General features: G+C 44.1%; 1 protein-coding gene across 1 annotated transcript in view; it reads right to left on the reverse strand.

Moving 5' to 3' along the window:
- Positions 1–18,993, reverse strand: part of LOC138293099 (complement factor H-like) — a 639,206-nt gene that overhangs the window by 88,206 nt on the left and 532,007 nt on the right. Inside the window, exons 22-23 of the mRNA XM_069232111.1 lie at positions 12,974–13,174; positions 9,108–9,290 (exon numbers count right to left, since the gene is read on the reverse strand). Coding sequence (XP_069088212.1) covers positions 9,108–9,290; positions 12,974–13,174 — 384 coding nt within the window. The remainder of the gene's footprint in view (positions 1–9,107; positions 9,291–12,973; positions 13,175–18,993) is intronic.

The following is an 18,993-nucleotide window of genomic DNA, read 5'->3' on the forward strand; positions in this document are numbered from 1 at the left end:
AATTTCTCACAAATGTACTAGCTGTTCATTTGCAGCCTCATCTACAGCAGTTGGTACATGCAGAGCAAAAATGATTGTATTCCTCAACCCAACATCTCACTAAATATTCAACAGTTTATACAGGTAATGAATGAGACACTGTGGCAGGGGTCCCAAGTCTGTGGACCTGTTAGTGGACCTACAGAGGCCTTTGACATGCTAAATTGGATGTACAGTAATGCATCAGTGCACCGCATGAATCTGGGCCCCTGGTGGGACAAATGAATAATGATTCTTTATTTTCAGATGGATGAGCCCATGTTAAGATTAGACATAATGGGGCATATTTATACTTCGTTTGCGCCGAATTTGCGTTGTTTTTTTCGACGCAAATTCGATGCAAAACTAACTCCATATTTATACTTTGGCGTTAGACGCGTCTAGCGCCAAAGTTCATGGAGTTAGCGTCATTTTTTTGCGTGAACACCTTCCTTGCGTTAATGAGATGCAAGGTAGGCGTTCCCGTCTAAAAAAATGACTCCCAGGCATGTGCGTGGTATTTATACTCTCGGGCAAAAATGACGCCCGGGAGTGGGCGGGGCAAAAAACCCCGCATTTGCGCTGGATTTTAACGCCTGGGTCAGGGCAGGCGTTAAGGGACCTGTGGGCTCAGAATGAGCCCAGAGGTGCCCCCCTGCCCCCAGGGACACCCCCTGCCACCTTTGCCCACCCCAGGAGGACACCCAAGGATGGAGGGACCCACCCCAGGGACATTAAGGTAAGTTCAGGTAAGTATTATTTTTTTTTTTTTGTGGCATAGGGGGGCCTGAATTGTGCCCCCCACATGCCACTATGCCCAATGACCATGCCCAGGGGACATAAGTCCCCTGGGCATGGCCATTGGGCAAGGGGGCATGACTCCTGTCTTTGCTTAGACAGGAGTCATGTTAATTGGGGTTGGGCGTCGTAAAAAAATGGCGCAAATCGGGTTAAGGCGATTTTTTTGCCTCAGCCTGACTTGCCCCATTTTGAGACGCCCATACGCCATTTTCCCCTACGCCGGCGCTGCCTGGTGTACGTGGTTTTTTTTCACGCACACCAGGCAGCGCCGGTCGGCTAACGCCGGCTAACGCCATTCTATAAATACGGCGCCCGCATGGCGCTTCAGAATGGCGTTAGCCGGCGCTAATTTTTTTGACGCTAAACTGCGTTAGCGCAGTTTAGCGTCAAAAAGTATAAATACGGGCCAATATTTCTGAGGTCACTGAGAAAAAGACGAACCTATCAAGGTTTTTCGCTATCTCTAATGCTGTTTGTTTCGGGCCATAGAGCCATTCACAAGCATTGTCAGATAGGAAAGCAGAGGGAAAGGCATGCCATTCCAAGACACTCAACTTAACATCTTGCATTGTGTGGATGATCTGCTTTGGTTTTTGGGGACACAGAAACAGGCGTGAATTTGAGCGCCCAGAAGTTGCAGCAGCCGGGCGAAGTAACTGGCCTTCGAACTAATTGGGAGAAATCATGCATCTGCCCAATGTCCGTAGAGCCCAGAGACATCCATAGTTGGTGGAACAGGGACATATACAGTGAAAGTGCAAATACTTAGCGTTCTAGATCTACCACCACGACATATACAGCAGGGAGGGAAAGAAAAGTAAACATCAATCCCATGTTAAAAGAATAAGCAGCACCTTGTCAGAAGACAGCCTGACATTTGACCTCTGTCGTTGAAGCGCAGCAAATGTGACAAGATAAGCACAGAATTTACATGCGTCTTTACAGCTCAGACTGTCCATGCACGCCAGAAATCAGCTCATGATCAACAATTTGGGAAACACTTCACTAGCAGATGATTGGGCAGCTGTTGTTGCCTCCTTTGTGGAAGTAGTGGACAGCTAGGATGATTACTAGAATGATTCAGAGTAAATGCCAAAGTCAAGATTCAGTAGATGGGAAGAGAGCAGACACATGACCACCAACCCCAATTCTGATAACGTCAGGTAGTGCATAGACACTGTTTAAAGTTTACATTGAAAAAAGGATTAATAAATGTTGCTTTCTGCCATAAGATGTACTGTTGTACTACATTTATGATGTACTAAATACAGGTTGACCTATTGTAGGAAGTTGGCTCTGTATGTGCTATTTCAAAGTAAGGAATAGCATGCACAGAGTCCAAGGGTTCCCCTTAGAGGTAAGATAGTGGCAAAAAGAGATAATACTAATGCTCTATTTTGTGGTAGTGTGGTCGAGCAGTAGGCTTATCAAAGGAGTAGTGTTAAGCATTTGTTGTACATACACACAGGCAATAAATGAGGAACACACACTCAGAGACAAATCCAGCCAATAGGTTTTGTTATAGAAAAATATCTTTTCTTAGTTTATTTTAAGAACCACAGGTTCAAATTCTACATGTAATATCTCATTTGAAAGGTATTGCAGGTAAGTACTTTAGGAACTTTGAATAATTACAGCAGCATATATACTTTTTACATAAAACACAAATAGCTGTTTTAAAAGTAGACACACTGCAATTTTCACTGTTCCTGGGGGAGGTAAAGTATAGTTAGTTTTAGCAGGTAAGTAAATCACCTACAGGTCTCAGTTTTGGGTCCAAGGTAGCCCACCGTTGGGGGTTCAGAGCAACCCCAAAGTTACCACACCAGCAGCTCAGGGCCGGTCAGGTGCAGAGGTCAAAGAGGTGCCCAAAACACATAGGCTTCAATGGAGAGAAGGGGGTGCCCCGGTTCCAGTCTGCCAGCAGGTAAGTACCCGCGTCTTCGGACGGCAGACCAGGGGGTTTTGTAGGGCACCCGGGGGGACACAAGTCCACACAGAAAGTACACCCTCAGCAGCGTGGGGGCGGCCGGGTGCAGTGTGTAAACTGGCATCGGGTTTCCAATGGGAGTCAAAGGGAGACCAAGGGGTCTCTTCAGCGGTGCAGGCAGGCAAGGGGGGGGCTCCTCGGGGTAGCCACCCCCTGGGCAAGGGAGAGGGCCTCCTGGGGGTCACTCCTGCACTGAAGTTCCGTTCCTTCAGGTGCTGGGGGCTGCGGGTGCAGGGTCTTTTCCAGCCGTCGGGACTTTAGAGTCAGGCAGTCGCGGTCAGGGGGAGCCTCGGGATTCTCTCTGCAGGCGTCGCTGTGGGGGCTCAGGGGGGACAACTTTGGTTACTCACGGTCTCGGAGTCGCCGGAGGGTCCTCCCTGAGGTGTTGGTTCTCCACCAGTCGAGTCGGGGTCACCGGGTGCAGTGTTGCAAGTCTCACGCTTCTTGCGGGGATTTGCAGGGGTCTTTAAATCTGCTCCTCTGTAACAAAGTTGCAGTCTTTTTAGAGCAGGGCCGCTGTCCTCGGGAGTTTCTTGTCTTTCTTGAAGCAGGGCAGTCCTCTGAGGATTCAGAGGTCGCTGGTCCTGGGGAAAGCGTCGCTGGAACAGGTTTCTTTAGAAGGCAGGAGACAGGCCGGTAGGTCTGGGGCCAAAGCAGTTGGTGTCTTCTTTTCTTCTTCTGCAGGGGTCTTTCAGCTCAGCAGTCCTCTTCTTCTTGTAGTTGCAAGAATCTAAATTCTTAGGTTCAGGGAAGCCCTTAAATACTAAATTTAAGGGCGTGTTTAGGTCTGGGGGGTTAGTAGCCAATGGCTACTAGCCCTGAGGGTGGGTACACCCTCTTTGTGCCTCCTCCCAAGGGGAGGGGGTCACAATCCTATCCCTATTGGGGGAATCCTCCATCTGCAAGATGGAGGATTTCTAAAAGTTAGAGTCACTTCAGCTCAGGACACCTTAGGGGCTGTCCTGACTGGCCAGTGACTCCTCCTTGTTAGTCTCATTATTTCCCCCGGCCTTGCCGCCAAAAGTGGGGCCGTGGCCGGAGGGGGCGGGCAACTCCACTAGCTGGAGTGTCCTGTGGTGCTGGAACAAAGGGGGTGAGCCTTTGAGGCTCACCGCCAGGTGTTACAGCTCCTGCCTGGGGGAGGTGTTAGCATCTCCACCCAGTGCAGGCTTTGTTACTGGCCTCAGAGTGACAAAGGCACTCTCCCCATGGGGCCAGCAACATGTCTCGGTTGTGGCAGGCTGCTGGAACCAGTCAGCCTACACAGATAGTCGGTTAAGGTTTCAGGGGGCACCTCTAAGGTGCCCTCTGGGGTGTATTTCACAATAAAATGTACACTGGCATCAGTGTGCATTTATTGTGCTGAGAAGTTTGATACGAAACTTCCCCGTTTTCAGTGTAGCCATTATGGTGCTGTGGAGTTCGTGTTTGACAAACTCCCAGACCATATACTCTTATGGCTACCCTGCACTTACAACGTCTAAGGTTTGGCTTAGACACGGTAGGGGCACAGTGCTCATGCACTGGTGCCCTCACCTATGGTATAGTGCACCCTGCCTTAGGGCTGTAAGGCCTGCTAGAGGGGTGACTTATCTATACTTGCATAGGCAGTGAGAAGCTGGCATGGCACCCTGAGGCGAGTGCCATGTTGACTTACTCATTTTGTTCTCACCAGCACACACAAGCTGGCAAGCAGTGTGTCTGTGCTGAGTGAGGGGTCTCCAGGGTGGCATAAGACATGTTGCAGCCCTTAGAGACCTTCCCTGGCATCAGGGCCCTTGGTACCAGAGGTACCAGTTACAAGGGGCTTACCTGGATGCCAGGGTGTGCCAATTGTGGATACAAAAGTACAGGTTAGGGAAAGAACACTGATGCTGGGGCCTGGTTAGCAGGCCTCAGCACACTTTCAATTCAAAACATAGCATCAGCAAAGGCAAAAAGTCAGGGGGTAACCATGCCAAGGAGGCATTTCCTTACACCTATGATATGAAAAATGTTGGAACACATACTGGATATATGCAAGATGTGTTTTATTGAAGGACAATGTAAAACATGCAACTATGTAAATTGACATATAAGTTAAAGTGCATATAAAAACATTTTATAAAAGGAGAAAAATTGGAGATCATATGAAATAGATATATTACTAAATCAGAAGAGGATCAGTCTGAAGGCTTTAAAGAATTGATCAACTGGTTATTGAAGATTTAAAGAAAATGACTAGTCCACTAAGGAGAATAAGTACTCCATGTTATGATAGGCACGGAATCATATTATTTGCAAGAAGGCATTGGTTTGTTCATCTTGTAACTACTTGATTAAATCATTTTCTTTTATAAGCAGAGTCCTTTAATGGGAAGAGAAGGATTATTTCTTACTAGCCACCTTGTCCTTTAGAAGAAACTATACATGTTATCCCAGGTACTAACTACTTTGCTATTGGTCTTGAATCACAGAATGGTGGTCTATTACATGCGCACACTTTTAGAGGAGATAAGGAATATAAATGTCCCCTTCCTAAATTCTCCAGGACGTCTAGATATTATGAATTTATAGCAGTCTAGGTTCCTTCTCTGTGCCACAATTTGCAAGAAGACTACTCACTTCCAGAAGTTGTTCTGTTGCACAACAAATGATATTCCTTCACAGGTTTTCAAACTAGGCACATTGAGATACCCTTTGCATGCACTTTACAATAATTTAGTACCAGTGGGTGACAGGGAACATAAGCAATGAAACATGTTCCGTGGCATTGCTGTCCTTCAGAAAAAAATATTGGATTGTTATTGCTGCTGCTCCTGCTAGTGTCACATGCTTAAGCAAAACCTGGGGGACCAATGCAGATTATTACTTGCTGGGCTAAGGGGGAGTGAAGCTTTTCTTCACTGCTGTAGATATCTGAAGTCACAAAAGGTCAACATTTGCAAATCATACAGATTATTCCTGACTAAGCATGTTCCACTAAAGTAAGTAAAACTGTATAATGGATGTTCATAATGAAGATTACCACGTGCAGGATGCCCCTTGAGCAGGAAATCAGCATATTATAATTTCCTGCACAGACGGTCTCTTCTTTCACACAGCCAACCTTGTGACTAGGTGATCTGCAGGGATTGTGCTATTGAATATCAATCTCAAGAATATTGTGGTACAAGAATATCGAAGACAGAATGCAGAGGGATTAAATATTTCAATTCTTTATTCCAAAGTTTTTGATCAAAATAATGTAAGTTCATACAGCCAACACATGGTTAGTGACTCTGTTGCTTCTTTTGGGCTTCTAATCGTGAGCCTTATACCATCATTTGAAATACCAAAGACCATTTTCACCAACCGCATAATATGGGCATCTTATAACCATGAGTCTTCTACCACCATTTAAGATATGTTTTAAAAACTTTGGAATAAAGAATTCAGTGAACGACATCAGAGATATTTTATTGGATGTGATAGTTAACCGAAATGGAATAAACATTCATATCTTGAACATTAGGGATTGACTGTCTCGATTAAAAAGTTTTTCTCTTCAGATTACAAGGATGTAATTTCATATTGGCTTTTATCTAGCACTGGTTGAGTCAGCAGTGATCTGCTAATAAATTGCTGGGGTAATTTTTCTGTTACCCATACTGAACATTAAAACCTCCTATAATTGCCTGCCCAGCTTAGTAACCCTGATAATGGACACATTTAGACTGAAAAAGATGCACTTCTCATGCTTTCAGTTGCTGAAATCACCTGAAAAATATGAGGGAAACTGAAGAATTACAGAGGAATCAGATCCAGAATTAACTATTCCCCCAGTAATTCCCCATTCCTAAGAGATCCTCCTGGTCCAACGAATAATCTCCAGCACTGGAGGTAAAGGGGCCTCCACTATTTTGAACTCCATGGATCAGCAGCGGCTGCCACTGAAGGGTGCCAGGGCATCACCGACTTCGTTTTTCCACATAAGAGTAATTACCATTCATACAAGCTATTTTTTTATTAGGGCTTTAAGCCCATGGTGTGCTGTTTAAGTGCTTGGTTGCCTCTCGCACTAGCTGCGTGAGAGCCAGGCAGCCAGAAACTTTCAAGTGGGTCCCATGCTCGTCACGTGTGATGTGTTGGGAAAGAGTTTTGCTTGCAGCCTGTGAATGACTGCAGGCATGAGACTCAAAGTCATGAGTCATGCTTTTGCATCGGAGACCAAGAGGGCTGTCTCCCATCCTCGAATGAAACAGTAGCAGCACATCCTGTTGCAGGCCGCTGTGCGTGTACAAGAGCAGGATTTGCCAGGTAAGTGAAAAGGTGGTTGGAGGCTTTCTATCATGCCTGCCAGCTTGTCATTCGTTTTTACTTTTTTAGAAACAATAAAAACAAATTGCAGGCTGGTGCAGCAGAGCACACATCTGGAACTCATGTAGGTAAAAGTATTCCGTATATGTGCTTTTATCATTCAGGCCGTTTTACTTTAGTACATCAGTTTATATCACTAAACTGAGAGGCATTAATTAAAACTGTTAATAAATGTCTCTCAATATAGGGATATAATATGATGTACTAAAGTGAAATGCACATGCATGTTAAAAGCATACAAGATACCACTTTTGAGTAAGTGAGCTCAGGATGTGTGCATCCTGAAATGACATATTTAAACGTGGTTTGGTCTCTTGTATGCTATTAACATGCAGGAGCATTTCACTTTAGTAAATATGTTAATGTCACTATACTAAAAGGCATTCATTAACAGTTATCATAAATGCCTCCCAATATAGTGGCACAGCTTGAGTACTAAAATAAAATGCTCCTGGATGTTAAAAGCATACAAGTGAGTTAAAGATGCACGTAATCTGAATAAACGTGCTCTAGTCTCTTTTAAGCTTTTAACATGCAGGTTTGTTGCTCCTTAGTACATCGTTTAATATCACTATAGTGAGAGGCATCTTTTAATAGTTTTAATAAATGCCTCTCACTATAGTGATATAAACGAATGTACTAAAGTGAAAAGCTCCCACATTTTAAAAGCATTTAAGAGGCACCCCACCCCTTTCAAGTACCACCAGCCACCACTGCCATGGATGCAGAACTAAAACCTTCCTCAAAAGGGCACTTGTAATTAGGCCCTTAGTGTGGTGAACTGAGTATCAACAAATTGAGTAGTTGTATTGCCTGGTAGTTACAGTGCTTAGAAACAACATAAATAGTGGTGTTAAGCACTGTATAAGAATTACTATTATTATTATAGCTATAAATTAAACAGTGTGTTTTTGTGTAGTATCCTGCACTCCTATGTATTTTGGGTGAAAACACCGTGCACCATCCATGTAAGACCATTACCCTGTCCCTCAGGACTATTACTTCTAAAATGAGTATGCAATAGGCTACCAAATACTCAGCAGTCCTGGTCCAGAAGGAGATAGATTGCCACTTATAAAATTTGTAAAAAAGGTGTGTTCTATAAATTCACTTTATATGACTTCTGTTTTTAGGGTTGAGGGTGCAAAATGCTCTGTCCCTGGTGTAATCTCTCTGTGGCCTTTTAAGCACGCCCATGTCATGCCCATTAGTTTGGTTGGTTCGTGGGCTTGCCTTTTAAACTTCGCTTGATTTAATTAGTGAAAGGCATGCATACGTCATGCCTTTTCTGGTGTTTAGCCCATCTCGAGTGCAACGGGCAACTACTGAAACCATACGAGGCTCAATGTTTTCTGTATGGTTTCTGGACTACTTTTTCTCTTTATTTCATAGGCAGAGCAATCTCGCTGGGTGGTAGTCAAGCGCTTAACATGATGTCGACCCTGTTACATGGATATTTGCACTTTTGCCAGTTATGTGGATAATTGCACTTTTGCTGGTTACATGGATAATTGCACTTTTGCCGATACGTTTCACTCTGAGACAACTTCTGTTTCCTTTTGTGTGTCTGCTTTGCGCTCATGGCGGTCGTCTGCTCGCATATGTGAAACTGTTTTACTTTTCATTTTCAGTTTATGCGGCAAGAAAAGTCCGGTTAGGAGGTTACAATGCTAATAGCTTTAACTTGAGCAAATGCGAGATCCATTGCATTGCAAATGCTTGTTATCTTTTCCTATTTGTGAGGTATGTAAACTCACAAGGGGATCATTCTTTATAAGAAGTGGGGTTGACAATACATGTAACTCGATAAGGCACAGATGGCAATTCATAAAAATGCCAGAGGTAGCAAAATTGACATCATAGTCTTTGGAGGAAATGCGAAGAAGAATACAATTGAAGAAAACATAGGAATTCAGAAATCCCTGCATGCATGACTCCAAGTCCAGTTCGATGCACTTACCTATTGGCATGCACGTGGGATAGGCTATGATGCTGTTCTTGCAGGTTCCAATTAGCGGTGTATTTTCAAAATATCCAGATTTGCATTTAAATTTAATGGTTTCCCCTTGACGGAACACTGAAACCTCTCCCATCAGTTCTAAATTATGCAAGTCTATACCCTCTTGAGATATACGACAAGGATCTGCAGAAAATAAAACAAATACCTGATTATCCTGTGGGAAAAAGCAGATATTTTCAAAATGTACAACTGTGGTTCCCCTTTGAAATGAAGGAATGAACTAGATTTTGTGAAAGATGGACTAAAAAGCAAAATATATTTTCTGTTGTTTTGAAAAATACCAACATAGTTCATCTTCACAGAGGACACAGATAGATGTAGGCCCTCATTATGAGCCTGGCAGTCTTGAGACTACCAGCCCCATTGTGACGGTCGGACTGCTGTACTCCTGGTGGTCCGATTGCCACATTATGACCCTGGCGGTCGGACCACCAGGAGACTGCAATCACCACTGGGACAAGGTTCCCGACAGGCTGACGGCGGGCAGACTCGTAGTCAGCCACTGCGGCGCTGATCTCAGCACCACCATGCTGATCACAACTCCTATTTCCACCAACCTTTCCATGGTGGAGACTCCATTATGGAAAAGCTGGTGGAAGCACAGTGCAGGGGACCAGGGGGGGTCCTGCACAGCACCCTCGGAATGCGCACTGTCTGCTGTGTAGACAGTGCACATTCTGAGGGTGCTGTTGTGCTAAGGTACTGGCCTCAGCTCCCTTAAAGGAGCCAAAACCAATACCATAGCACTGTTTCCACTGGTCAGCCCAACAGGAACATCAAAATGCAATGTTCCCGTCGGTCAGCCCAGCGAGAACACTGTAAAACAACCGGGGGACACCGTCGGCATGACAGCAGGGTCCTTCCCACAGCTTTGCAATCCCGCAATGGGACCATTATCCCCCATTATTCAGTAGAAGAGCCTGTGGCGGATCCACATTTTAGCAGGTAGTTTGGTCTTAGAGTCTGATGGCCTTATGGTCCTGATGGTGTTGAATCCCTCACAGTAAGTTCAAAGCTAACTATGGTAAGTAACAACGAACGTTGAAAAGTCTAGGCACCATCTTTCCTGCCCCTCAGTATGTTATGCCTTACCCTCTGATATTCCTGACATTAGTGACTACTATGGATATATTTGCTCTCACATAGCAACATTATCTGATCTGAGGCCCTCCTTTCGTACTAAGGATTGTTAGTCACGAATTTGAGGTCAACAGTATTGACATACAATAAGATTGCATCCACGATACTGATCTACCATTGTATTGAATAATAATTATTTATTATTCGACTCCACGTATACCAACTTGGAAAGTAAGTATTATCAGTATTAAGAATAGTAGCATTACAATTTAGTGGTAAAATCCATTAGGGCGATTGTCGCTATATCATTGAATCTCTATGAAGCACGTCCCAGACTACATTTGCTACCTAATGAACTGGTAGGTATAATCCACATGTGACCTCAGCCCCTAACACAGTATGGGAGGGTCGCCAGTTATGTGGCAAAGCCGGACATATTGAGGATTTTCTGTTAGTTGCACTTCTTGGCCACAAGGGTGCACCTGGGTGCTTTTGATTTGGATCAGAATTGCTAATGCTCTTTTCTGAACACACCACATTGCCTATGAGAGTTCTGGGGCACTGCACAAATCATGTACTGTTCAATTTCACAAAACAGGTATAGCACTTTAGCGGAGAATCTGGAAGGCAGAGGGGTCACTTTCCTGAAACAAGACATAACTTATTTGCTCCACCATTTCAACTTGAGCTGCAACACCTAGGTCCCATACTAGAAATGCAATTCTATTATTCACTGCTGATATTCATGCATTAACAAGTTATTTACTTAAAAGAGAGATATAAACATGCTAACTTGCTTTTGTCCATTTGTTGCTGTTTGATGGTGGGGAACGGAGGTGGAGGAATTACATGTGTGTGACAAACTGAAGTATATTCTATTCTGTTTACAGGGGAGTTCATATGAAGATGCAGATGCCTCATCCCATGTTCTTGTGTTCCTTTTGTTCCAAATCAGATGGTATACGGTAACTTTATCTAGGCTATTTGTACTGCAGCATAGTAGAAGCTGCTTTGCATGAGCAAGGTCACATTCTAGAGTAACCAAATGACTAAAGACCACAAAGGACTAAATTGTGGCATAAACTAATTACAAGTGGATGGAATTAATCCAAGCATCCCACCTGTCACTCCAAATATATCTCTTCTGATACACAACACCATTAATAAAATCAGGAGGGCTTGTGCGTTTGAAGTGTGAGTAATTCCTCATAAAGGTGACAACAGGGGAGGACTTTTGATGTGGTTTGGGGTGTAACACCCAACAAATAAATATATTCCTGACTTAGTAGTTGGGCCCTGAGCCGGGTCTGGTAGGTCTGTTTTGATTTTTCTCATTGCTCTCAATTCACTAAGAGGTTTTAACTTGTTTGTGTTTTTTTGGATGAGCAACTTAAATAAATATAGTGACCGGTTTACCAAAAAGGTAGTAAATCCACACCCAGAGAAGTACCCCTTGAACGGGTTCAAATTCACTACTTTTTGGAATTCACAAACATTGGTAGATGTAGGCTTGGAAAGCTGTGCCAGTCCAAAGTTTCCAGACAGTGAAATGCAATGGGACAACTGCTTGCAAAGAGTCTAACCATTAGCAGACAAACACTTGCAAAGACTCCAACCATTAGCAGTCACTTAGGGTGACATTCCAAACCATCGTTTTCCCCCACTGTGCTACTCTAGATAGAGGCCAACCTAATGCAAATCTGTACTAATGCGTTTCTTTTTGGGAACAGTCCATCCTGAATCTTGGTCATCCCACTACTCCACCCTGAGGTCCATTGCTTTTTTAGTTGGAAAATTTGAGATTCACATCCCTGAATATCACTTCCTGAGCTATTCCCCAGACAACAAATCATCATATTAGGGAACTAGATAACAAGGTAGGTGTTTATGTTCAGGAAATGAAGGTAGAAAAATAAGCCTTCAACTGCTAGGCTGAGACATTGCATACGTTGGCCCACTCTCTTTCTACACATAGGGCCAGATGTATCAAAACATTTTGCACTCACAAACGGCAAAATCGGCCGTTTGCAAGTGCAAAATAGTGGTCTGCAATTCATCAAAGGCATTCGCAGAACACAAAATAGAAATCGCTTTTCTGCGTTGCGACCTGGATTTTGCGAATCGCAATGTGCGATTTTTCGCAGAATGGTATTCTGCACATACAAAATACCATGGTCTGCAACCAGGTGGTAACCTGGTGCAAAATTTAAAAATCCAGTAAAACTGCATTTTTAAATGTAACATGTAAAGCACACATGCCCTTTTGGCATGTGTGTACTTTACATGTTAAAGAAAAAAGTTGGAGTGCAGGAGAGGGGGGCCTTAGGCCCCCAGCACCCTGGCCTTTTGCATTTCCAAAATTGCGATTTCTGGTTCAGAAATCTCAATTTTGGAAATGCAAAAAATTTGCAGCCATAGCTGCGAATGGGGCCAGTATCGCAATTTATGATTCGGTAATTGCATTTGCGATTTCTAAGAAATCGCTATTACCGATTCGCAAATGTGATACATGGCCCTTTGCGAGTCGGTAATAGCGATTTCTTCAAAATTGCAATTACCGAATCGCAATGGGCCAGAATCATACATCTGGCCCTTAGTTTTCTGTGCCAAGGAGCTTGAGAAACACTTCTTTGCAATAAATTACTACCAGAAAAAACAGATTTCATTCTGGAACTTCACCACCATAATTAACTAGCAAATACTTTACACAAGTACATTACACTTACTTGGATTGATGCAAGTGGGGTAGATAAATCCAGCCTTAGTACAATTTGCAGTTAAGCTCCCTGAGGTTGTGAGTACTCGAAATCCGGATTTACATGTAAAAACTATTGTTTCGCCCTCCTTGAAAGCTGTTTTATCCCTTTGCTTCGGGCTTAATTCTACAAAATTTTCTTCCAATTTTTCTTTGGTTACATGACACGGACCTGTAAAATATTTGTAAATTGACTAATTGAAATAAAAACAGAATTAAAATACTGCATGCCTCATTACTAAAGAAAAACAATCAAAAGAACAGTAAAATAAGCCACAATACGATCAGATATAGTTTTACAAAGTTTACAAAGGACATTGATATTGCCTAACAACATGTAAGTTCCTTTATACCTTTTTCCATAACAGATTTTACTCTTCATTTTTTATCTTCGTAATAGAACAATTTAAGTATATTTTGAATTTAGCAGAGAAACCCTGAATTAAACTTGGCAAGCGTTCATTTCGTGGCGCTAATGTAGCTGGAATTGATAACACCAGTCAGTCAGTTATGTGGCACACACAAATAGAGAACACTGTGTTGTATTATCTTATAATAAGTGCACTTGCATTGCACATTCCCACAATTGGTATGGCCCTGAACAGGCTCCAGCAAAGAAATACAAATAAGCACGCATGCCAGCTTAAAATGCACCAACAGGAAACATACAGACTGGCATATATGTATGTTCACTCAGACAGCACTATTTATGCATACAAACAGGTGTCACCAAACAACAGGTTTTATTGTTGTGCGATGTGTAAATAAATGTAAAGAACTAATAACGTTAGACAAAATGCACGATAGTTCATCCCTCAGATATGGATCGGAAGAACGCGAACAGCCAACAAAATAAAGGCATACCACACGTCTGCAAATAACAAACACTGGCAATGCCAAAAGGTCAGGATTCGTAGCACAGCCTCCCTCATTGTGTGCATTCATCACAACTTTGAGTGTATACCTCTCTCTCCCTTTAAGCCTAGCCTACCTCGGAGAGTGTACAATTTATTTCATTCATAACCACTTGCACATACTGGATTTTTCTGTCCCTGTAAATAAAGGTGGAAAGAAAACCAACAGAAAGGAACTCGAATTATTTATCTTATAAGGATGAAAGCTATGTAGTCATACCAGGACTTGGGGCTATTAGGTAGACGAACACACCAATGTCTGTGGCGGGCCTGTTAACCCCTTGAACTATTTTGGAGGGAAGCAATTTACTGTTCAATTAAATTTTAATGGGACATTTTTCATGATTAGACTCCTTTGAAGGGAACCTGAAGTAAAGCACTGGATAACCAGTAGGGACAGATCTTGTTCTAGGGTCTCAGTGAAATGTGCATGTAAAACAAAAATGTCACACCAACTCGGAGGACTGTGTGTACCTCCCCTACAGTGAAGTGCATCTCCCCTCCACCTTCATCAGCTACCCTTTATATAACCTACATAGCAGAGGCCACTCCCGCATATGTCAAGGGGGGCGACAATGGGGACTGGGGAGCCACTTACAGGATCTCCTCGTTATAGCCACCTCCTGCAGCATCATGCTGCCTCACTCGTTGCTTCTCTTCGTATGGTGTCCCAGCATTCACTGGGACACCAGCACAGGCTCCCCAGCAATCCTGGTGCTTTGTTCATGCTAAAAATAGCATGAAAGCAGCGCCTGGATTGGTTTGAGACTGCCATTCAGATACAAGCCTGGGGTTTGTGCTGGTTCTCCAGTCCGGCAGTGTATACAACCGAGTTCAAGAAACCTACGTTTGTATGCATGTTTGGCCGGCTTCAGACGGCCAGCTAAACTCAAATGCGCACTTAGTGCACTCTCCCTTCGCCCCCTCCCACCTCCCGTGGCCCAGCTCCGCCCCTCCCTGCATGCGCTGCTGGCTGAGCCAGCAGATCGAAAATTATGAAAAAAGAAATTATAGCAAGCTATTGTTTCATTTTTCATCTGCTGGCTCAGCCAGGGGCTGCATCATCTAACCTTGAACTGTGAGAGGAAGGGCTCTCTTGGAAATGGCTCACTGCCTCTGGAGGCAAGGCCCTGTGCTTCAGCTGAGCATTCGACAAGCAGCGCATCTCACACTCGGGCCCCTGTAGAGTACTTAACACATCACAATAAATCATCACATAACACAATGTCTTTGTGGCAGGAAGCAAGACTTTAACCCCTTCGCTGCCAGGCCTTTTCCCCCTCCTGTGCCGAGCCTTTTTTCGGCTATTTGGGGCAGTTTGCGCTTAGGCCCTCATAACTTTTTGTTCACATAAGCTACCCACGCCAAATTTGCATCCTTTTTTTCCTACATCCTATGGACTCTCGAGGTACCTAGACTTTGTGAGCTCCCCTGAAGGAGACCAAGAAATATTTTTAAACTACTTTTTTTAAAATGGGAAAAAAGGGCTGCAGAAGGCAGCTCATGGTGTTTTCCCTGAAAATGGCATCAACAAAGGGTTTGCGGTGGCAAGATCACCATCTTCCCAGCTTTCAGGAACAGGCAGACTTGAATTGGAAAATCCAATTTTTCAATACAATTTTGACATTTTACTGGGACATACCGCATTTTTACTATTTGTTGTGCTTTCAGCCTCCTTCCAGTTAGTGACCAAAATGGGTGAGAAACCAATGCTGGATCCCAGAAAGCTAAACATTTCTGAAAAGTAGACAATATTCTGGATTCAGCAAGGGGTCATTTGTGTAGAACCTGCAAGTGTTTCTTACAGAACATAACAGCTGAAATAATAACTTATTGAAATTGAGGTGAAAAAAACAGCCATTTTTCTCCTTGTTTTACTCTGTAACTTTTTCCTGTGATGTCAGATATTTGAAAGCAATATACTGTTACGTCAGCTGGACTCTTCTGGTTGCAGTGCTATATAGGGCTGGTAGGTTCATCAAGAACTCTAGGTACCCAGAGCCAATAAATGAGCCTCACCTTGAAATGGTATTTTATTCTATACCGGGTATACAGCAATCCATTTGCTGAAATATAAAGAGTGAAAAATAGCTATCAAGAAAACCTTTGTATTTCCAAAATGGCCACAAGATAAGGTGTTGAGAAGCAGTGGTTATTTGCACATCTCTGAATTCCGGGGTGCCCATACTAGCATGTGAATTACAGGGCATTTCTCAAATAGACTTCTTTTTTACACACTGCCTTACATTTGGAAGGAAAAAATGTCGAGAAAGAAAAGGGGCAATAACACTTGTTTCGCTATTCTGTTTTTTCCCAAGTCTCCCGATAAAAATGGTACCTCACTTGTGTAGGTAGGCCTAGGCCCACGAAAGGAAATGGCTCAAAACACAACGTGGACACATCACGTTTCTTCACAGAAAACAGAGGTGTTTTTTGCAAACTGCCTACCTGTGGATTTTGGCCTCTAGCTCAGTCGGCACCTGAGGAAACCTAGCAAACCAGCGCATTTTTTAAAACTAGACACCTAGGAGAATCCAAGATGGGGTGACTTGTGGGGATCTGACCAGGTTCTGTTACCCCGTGTCCCTTGAAAACCTCAAAATCTGGCCAGAAAACACTTTTTCCTCTCATTTCGGTGACAGAAAGTTCTGGAATCTGAGAGGAGCCACAACTTTCCTTCCACCCAGCGTTCCCCCAAGTCACCTGATAAAAATGGTACCTCACTTGTGTGGGTAGGCCTAGCGCCCACGAAAGGAAATGGCCCAAAACACAACGTGGACACATCACATTTTTTCACAGAAAACAGAGGTGTTTTTTTACAAAGTGCCTACCTGTGGATTTTGGCCTCTAGCTCAGCCTGCAACCTGGGGAAACCTAGCAAACCAGCACATTTTTGAAAACTAGACACCTAGGGGAATCCAAGATGTAGTGACTTGTGGGGCTCTGACCAGGTTCTGTTACCCCGTGTCCTTTGAAAACCTCAAATTCTGGCCAAAAAACATTTTTCCTCTCATTTCGGTGACAGAAAGTTCTGGAATCCGAGAGGACCCACAAATGTCCTTCCACACAGCATTACCCAAAGTCTCCCGATAAAAATGGTACCTCTCTTGTGTGGGTAGGCCTAGCGCCCACGAAAGGAAATGGCCCAAAACACAACGGGGACACATCAGAATTGTCAAATACAAAACTACCTGTTTTTGCAGGGGGGCACCTGCGTTTTTGGTACTGGGCTCAGCAGCCTTCTAAGGAAACCTACCAAACCCAGAAATGTCTGAAAACTAGACACCCAAGGGAGTCCAGTGAGGTGTGACTTGCGTGGATCCCCCAATGTTTTCTTACCCAGAATCTTCAGCAAACCTCAAATTTAGCTAAAAAAATAAAAAATCTAATTTTTCTCAACATTTCTGTCTGGACCACCGCACTGGGACACATTTCATACCACCCAATGTTCCCCTCAGTCTCCTGGTAAAAATTATACCTCATTTGTGTAGGTGGGCCAAGTGCTTGTGAAAGGGAAGAGCCAAAAACATGTCGATATTGAGGGGGAACAAAAGGGGTCCAAAAGGGCTGTTTGCAAAAAACAGGCAGACAAGTGCAGCAGAATTTTAACGGTATAGATGATACAATGCTGGGTGGAAGGAATTTTGTGGATTCCTGCAGATTCCGGAAGGTTCCATCACAAAAACGTGGGAAAAATGTGTGATTTCCAGCAAAGTTGGAGGTTTGCAGGGGATTGTGGGCACAAAAATGGTGCGGGTGCATGTGAAACACACCTCCCTGGAATCACCCAGATGTTAAGTTTTCAGATGTGTCTAGGTCTTGTGGATTTTTCTACATGGCAGCGTCCCAAAGTCCATAAAGTGCAGCCCTCGCCATTCCAAGTGGGACGATTTTGAGTGTAAGCCAAGTTCTCATGGCCCAACTGTAAAAGTAAAACCCCAAGTAATCAAATGTCTTCTTGCTTGCTGTTGGATAAGATGTTTTAGAGTGCAGGGGAGAGCTGAAAGACTGTTACCCCCTTCAGTTGAGGTTGGGGCGTAACCAGGCCCATACTGGTTGGTAGCCACCACCCAATATTTTTTTTTTTTTTTTTTTATTCCCTGGCATCTAGTAGACTTTCTGCCCCCCCTCCCCCCGGGGTGTGGATCAGGGGTAATTGCCCCATCTGCCCACTGGTGGGCAGAACAACTTTGGCCCCATTTATTTGGGGTGGGGGTATGGCCCCTACCCTCTTACTTTTAAAAAAAAACAACTTCCCTGGCCTCTGGTGGGCGTTCTGCCCCCTTGGGGGCAGATGGGCCTTCCAAAAATAGGCCCATCTAGCCCCCATGGGGAGCTGCCCCCCCCTAAAGAAAACACACGCATACGCACACACCAATCCCTGGTGCCTAAGTGGTTTCTGCCCCCATGGGGGCAGATTGGCCTAAAAGAAATCGGCCATTCTGACCCAAGGGGGGCAGAAATGGTCTAAATACAATTTGCCCCCCAGGGGAGTGACCCTTGCCTAATGGGTCGCTCCCCATCTCTAAAAAAACAAACAAACAAAAAACAAACAAACAAACAAAAAATTCCAGGCACCTAGTTGTTTCAACCCCCCTTGGGGGCAGTTTGACCTAAATTTGGCCGATCTGCCCCCAAGGGGGGCAGAAATGGTCTAAATACAACTTGCCCCCCAGGGGAGCGACCCTTGCCTAAGGGGTCGCTCCCCATCTGTAAAACAACAACAACAAAAAATCCCCGGTGCCTAGTGGTTTCTGCCCCCCTTGGGGGCAGATTGGCCTAATTAAAATTTGCCCCCAGGGGAACGACCCTTGCCTAAGGGGTCGCTCCTCCTGCCTGAAATTCACGAAAAAAATAAAAAAGTCCCTGGTGTCTAATGGTTCTGTCCCCCTTGGGGGCAGATTGTCCTCATAAAAATAGGCCAATCTGCAAAATGGCCTAGATATAATTTGCCCCTTAGGGGAGCGACCCTTGTGTAAGGGGTCGCTCCCCACCTGAAAAAACAAAAACAAAAACAGAAAAAAATGATCCCTGGTGCCTAGATGTTTCTGCCCCCAGGGGGGCAGAAAAGGCCTTA

The sequence above is a fragment of the Pleurodeles waltl genome, chromosome 4_2 (assembly GCF_031143425.1).
Source record: "Pleurodeles waltl isolate 20211129_DDA chromosome 4_2, aPleWal1.hap1.20221129, whole genome shotgun sequence".
In the NCBI taxonomy this organism is placed as follows: Eukaryota; Metazoa; Chordata; class Amphibia; order Caudata; family Salamandridae; genus Pleurodeles; species Pleurodeles waltl.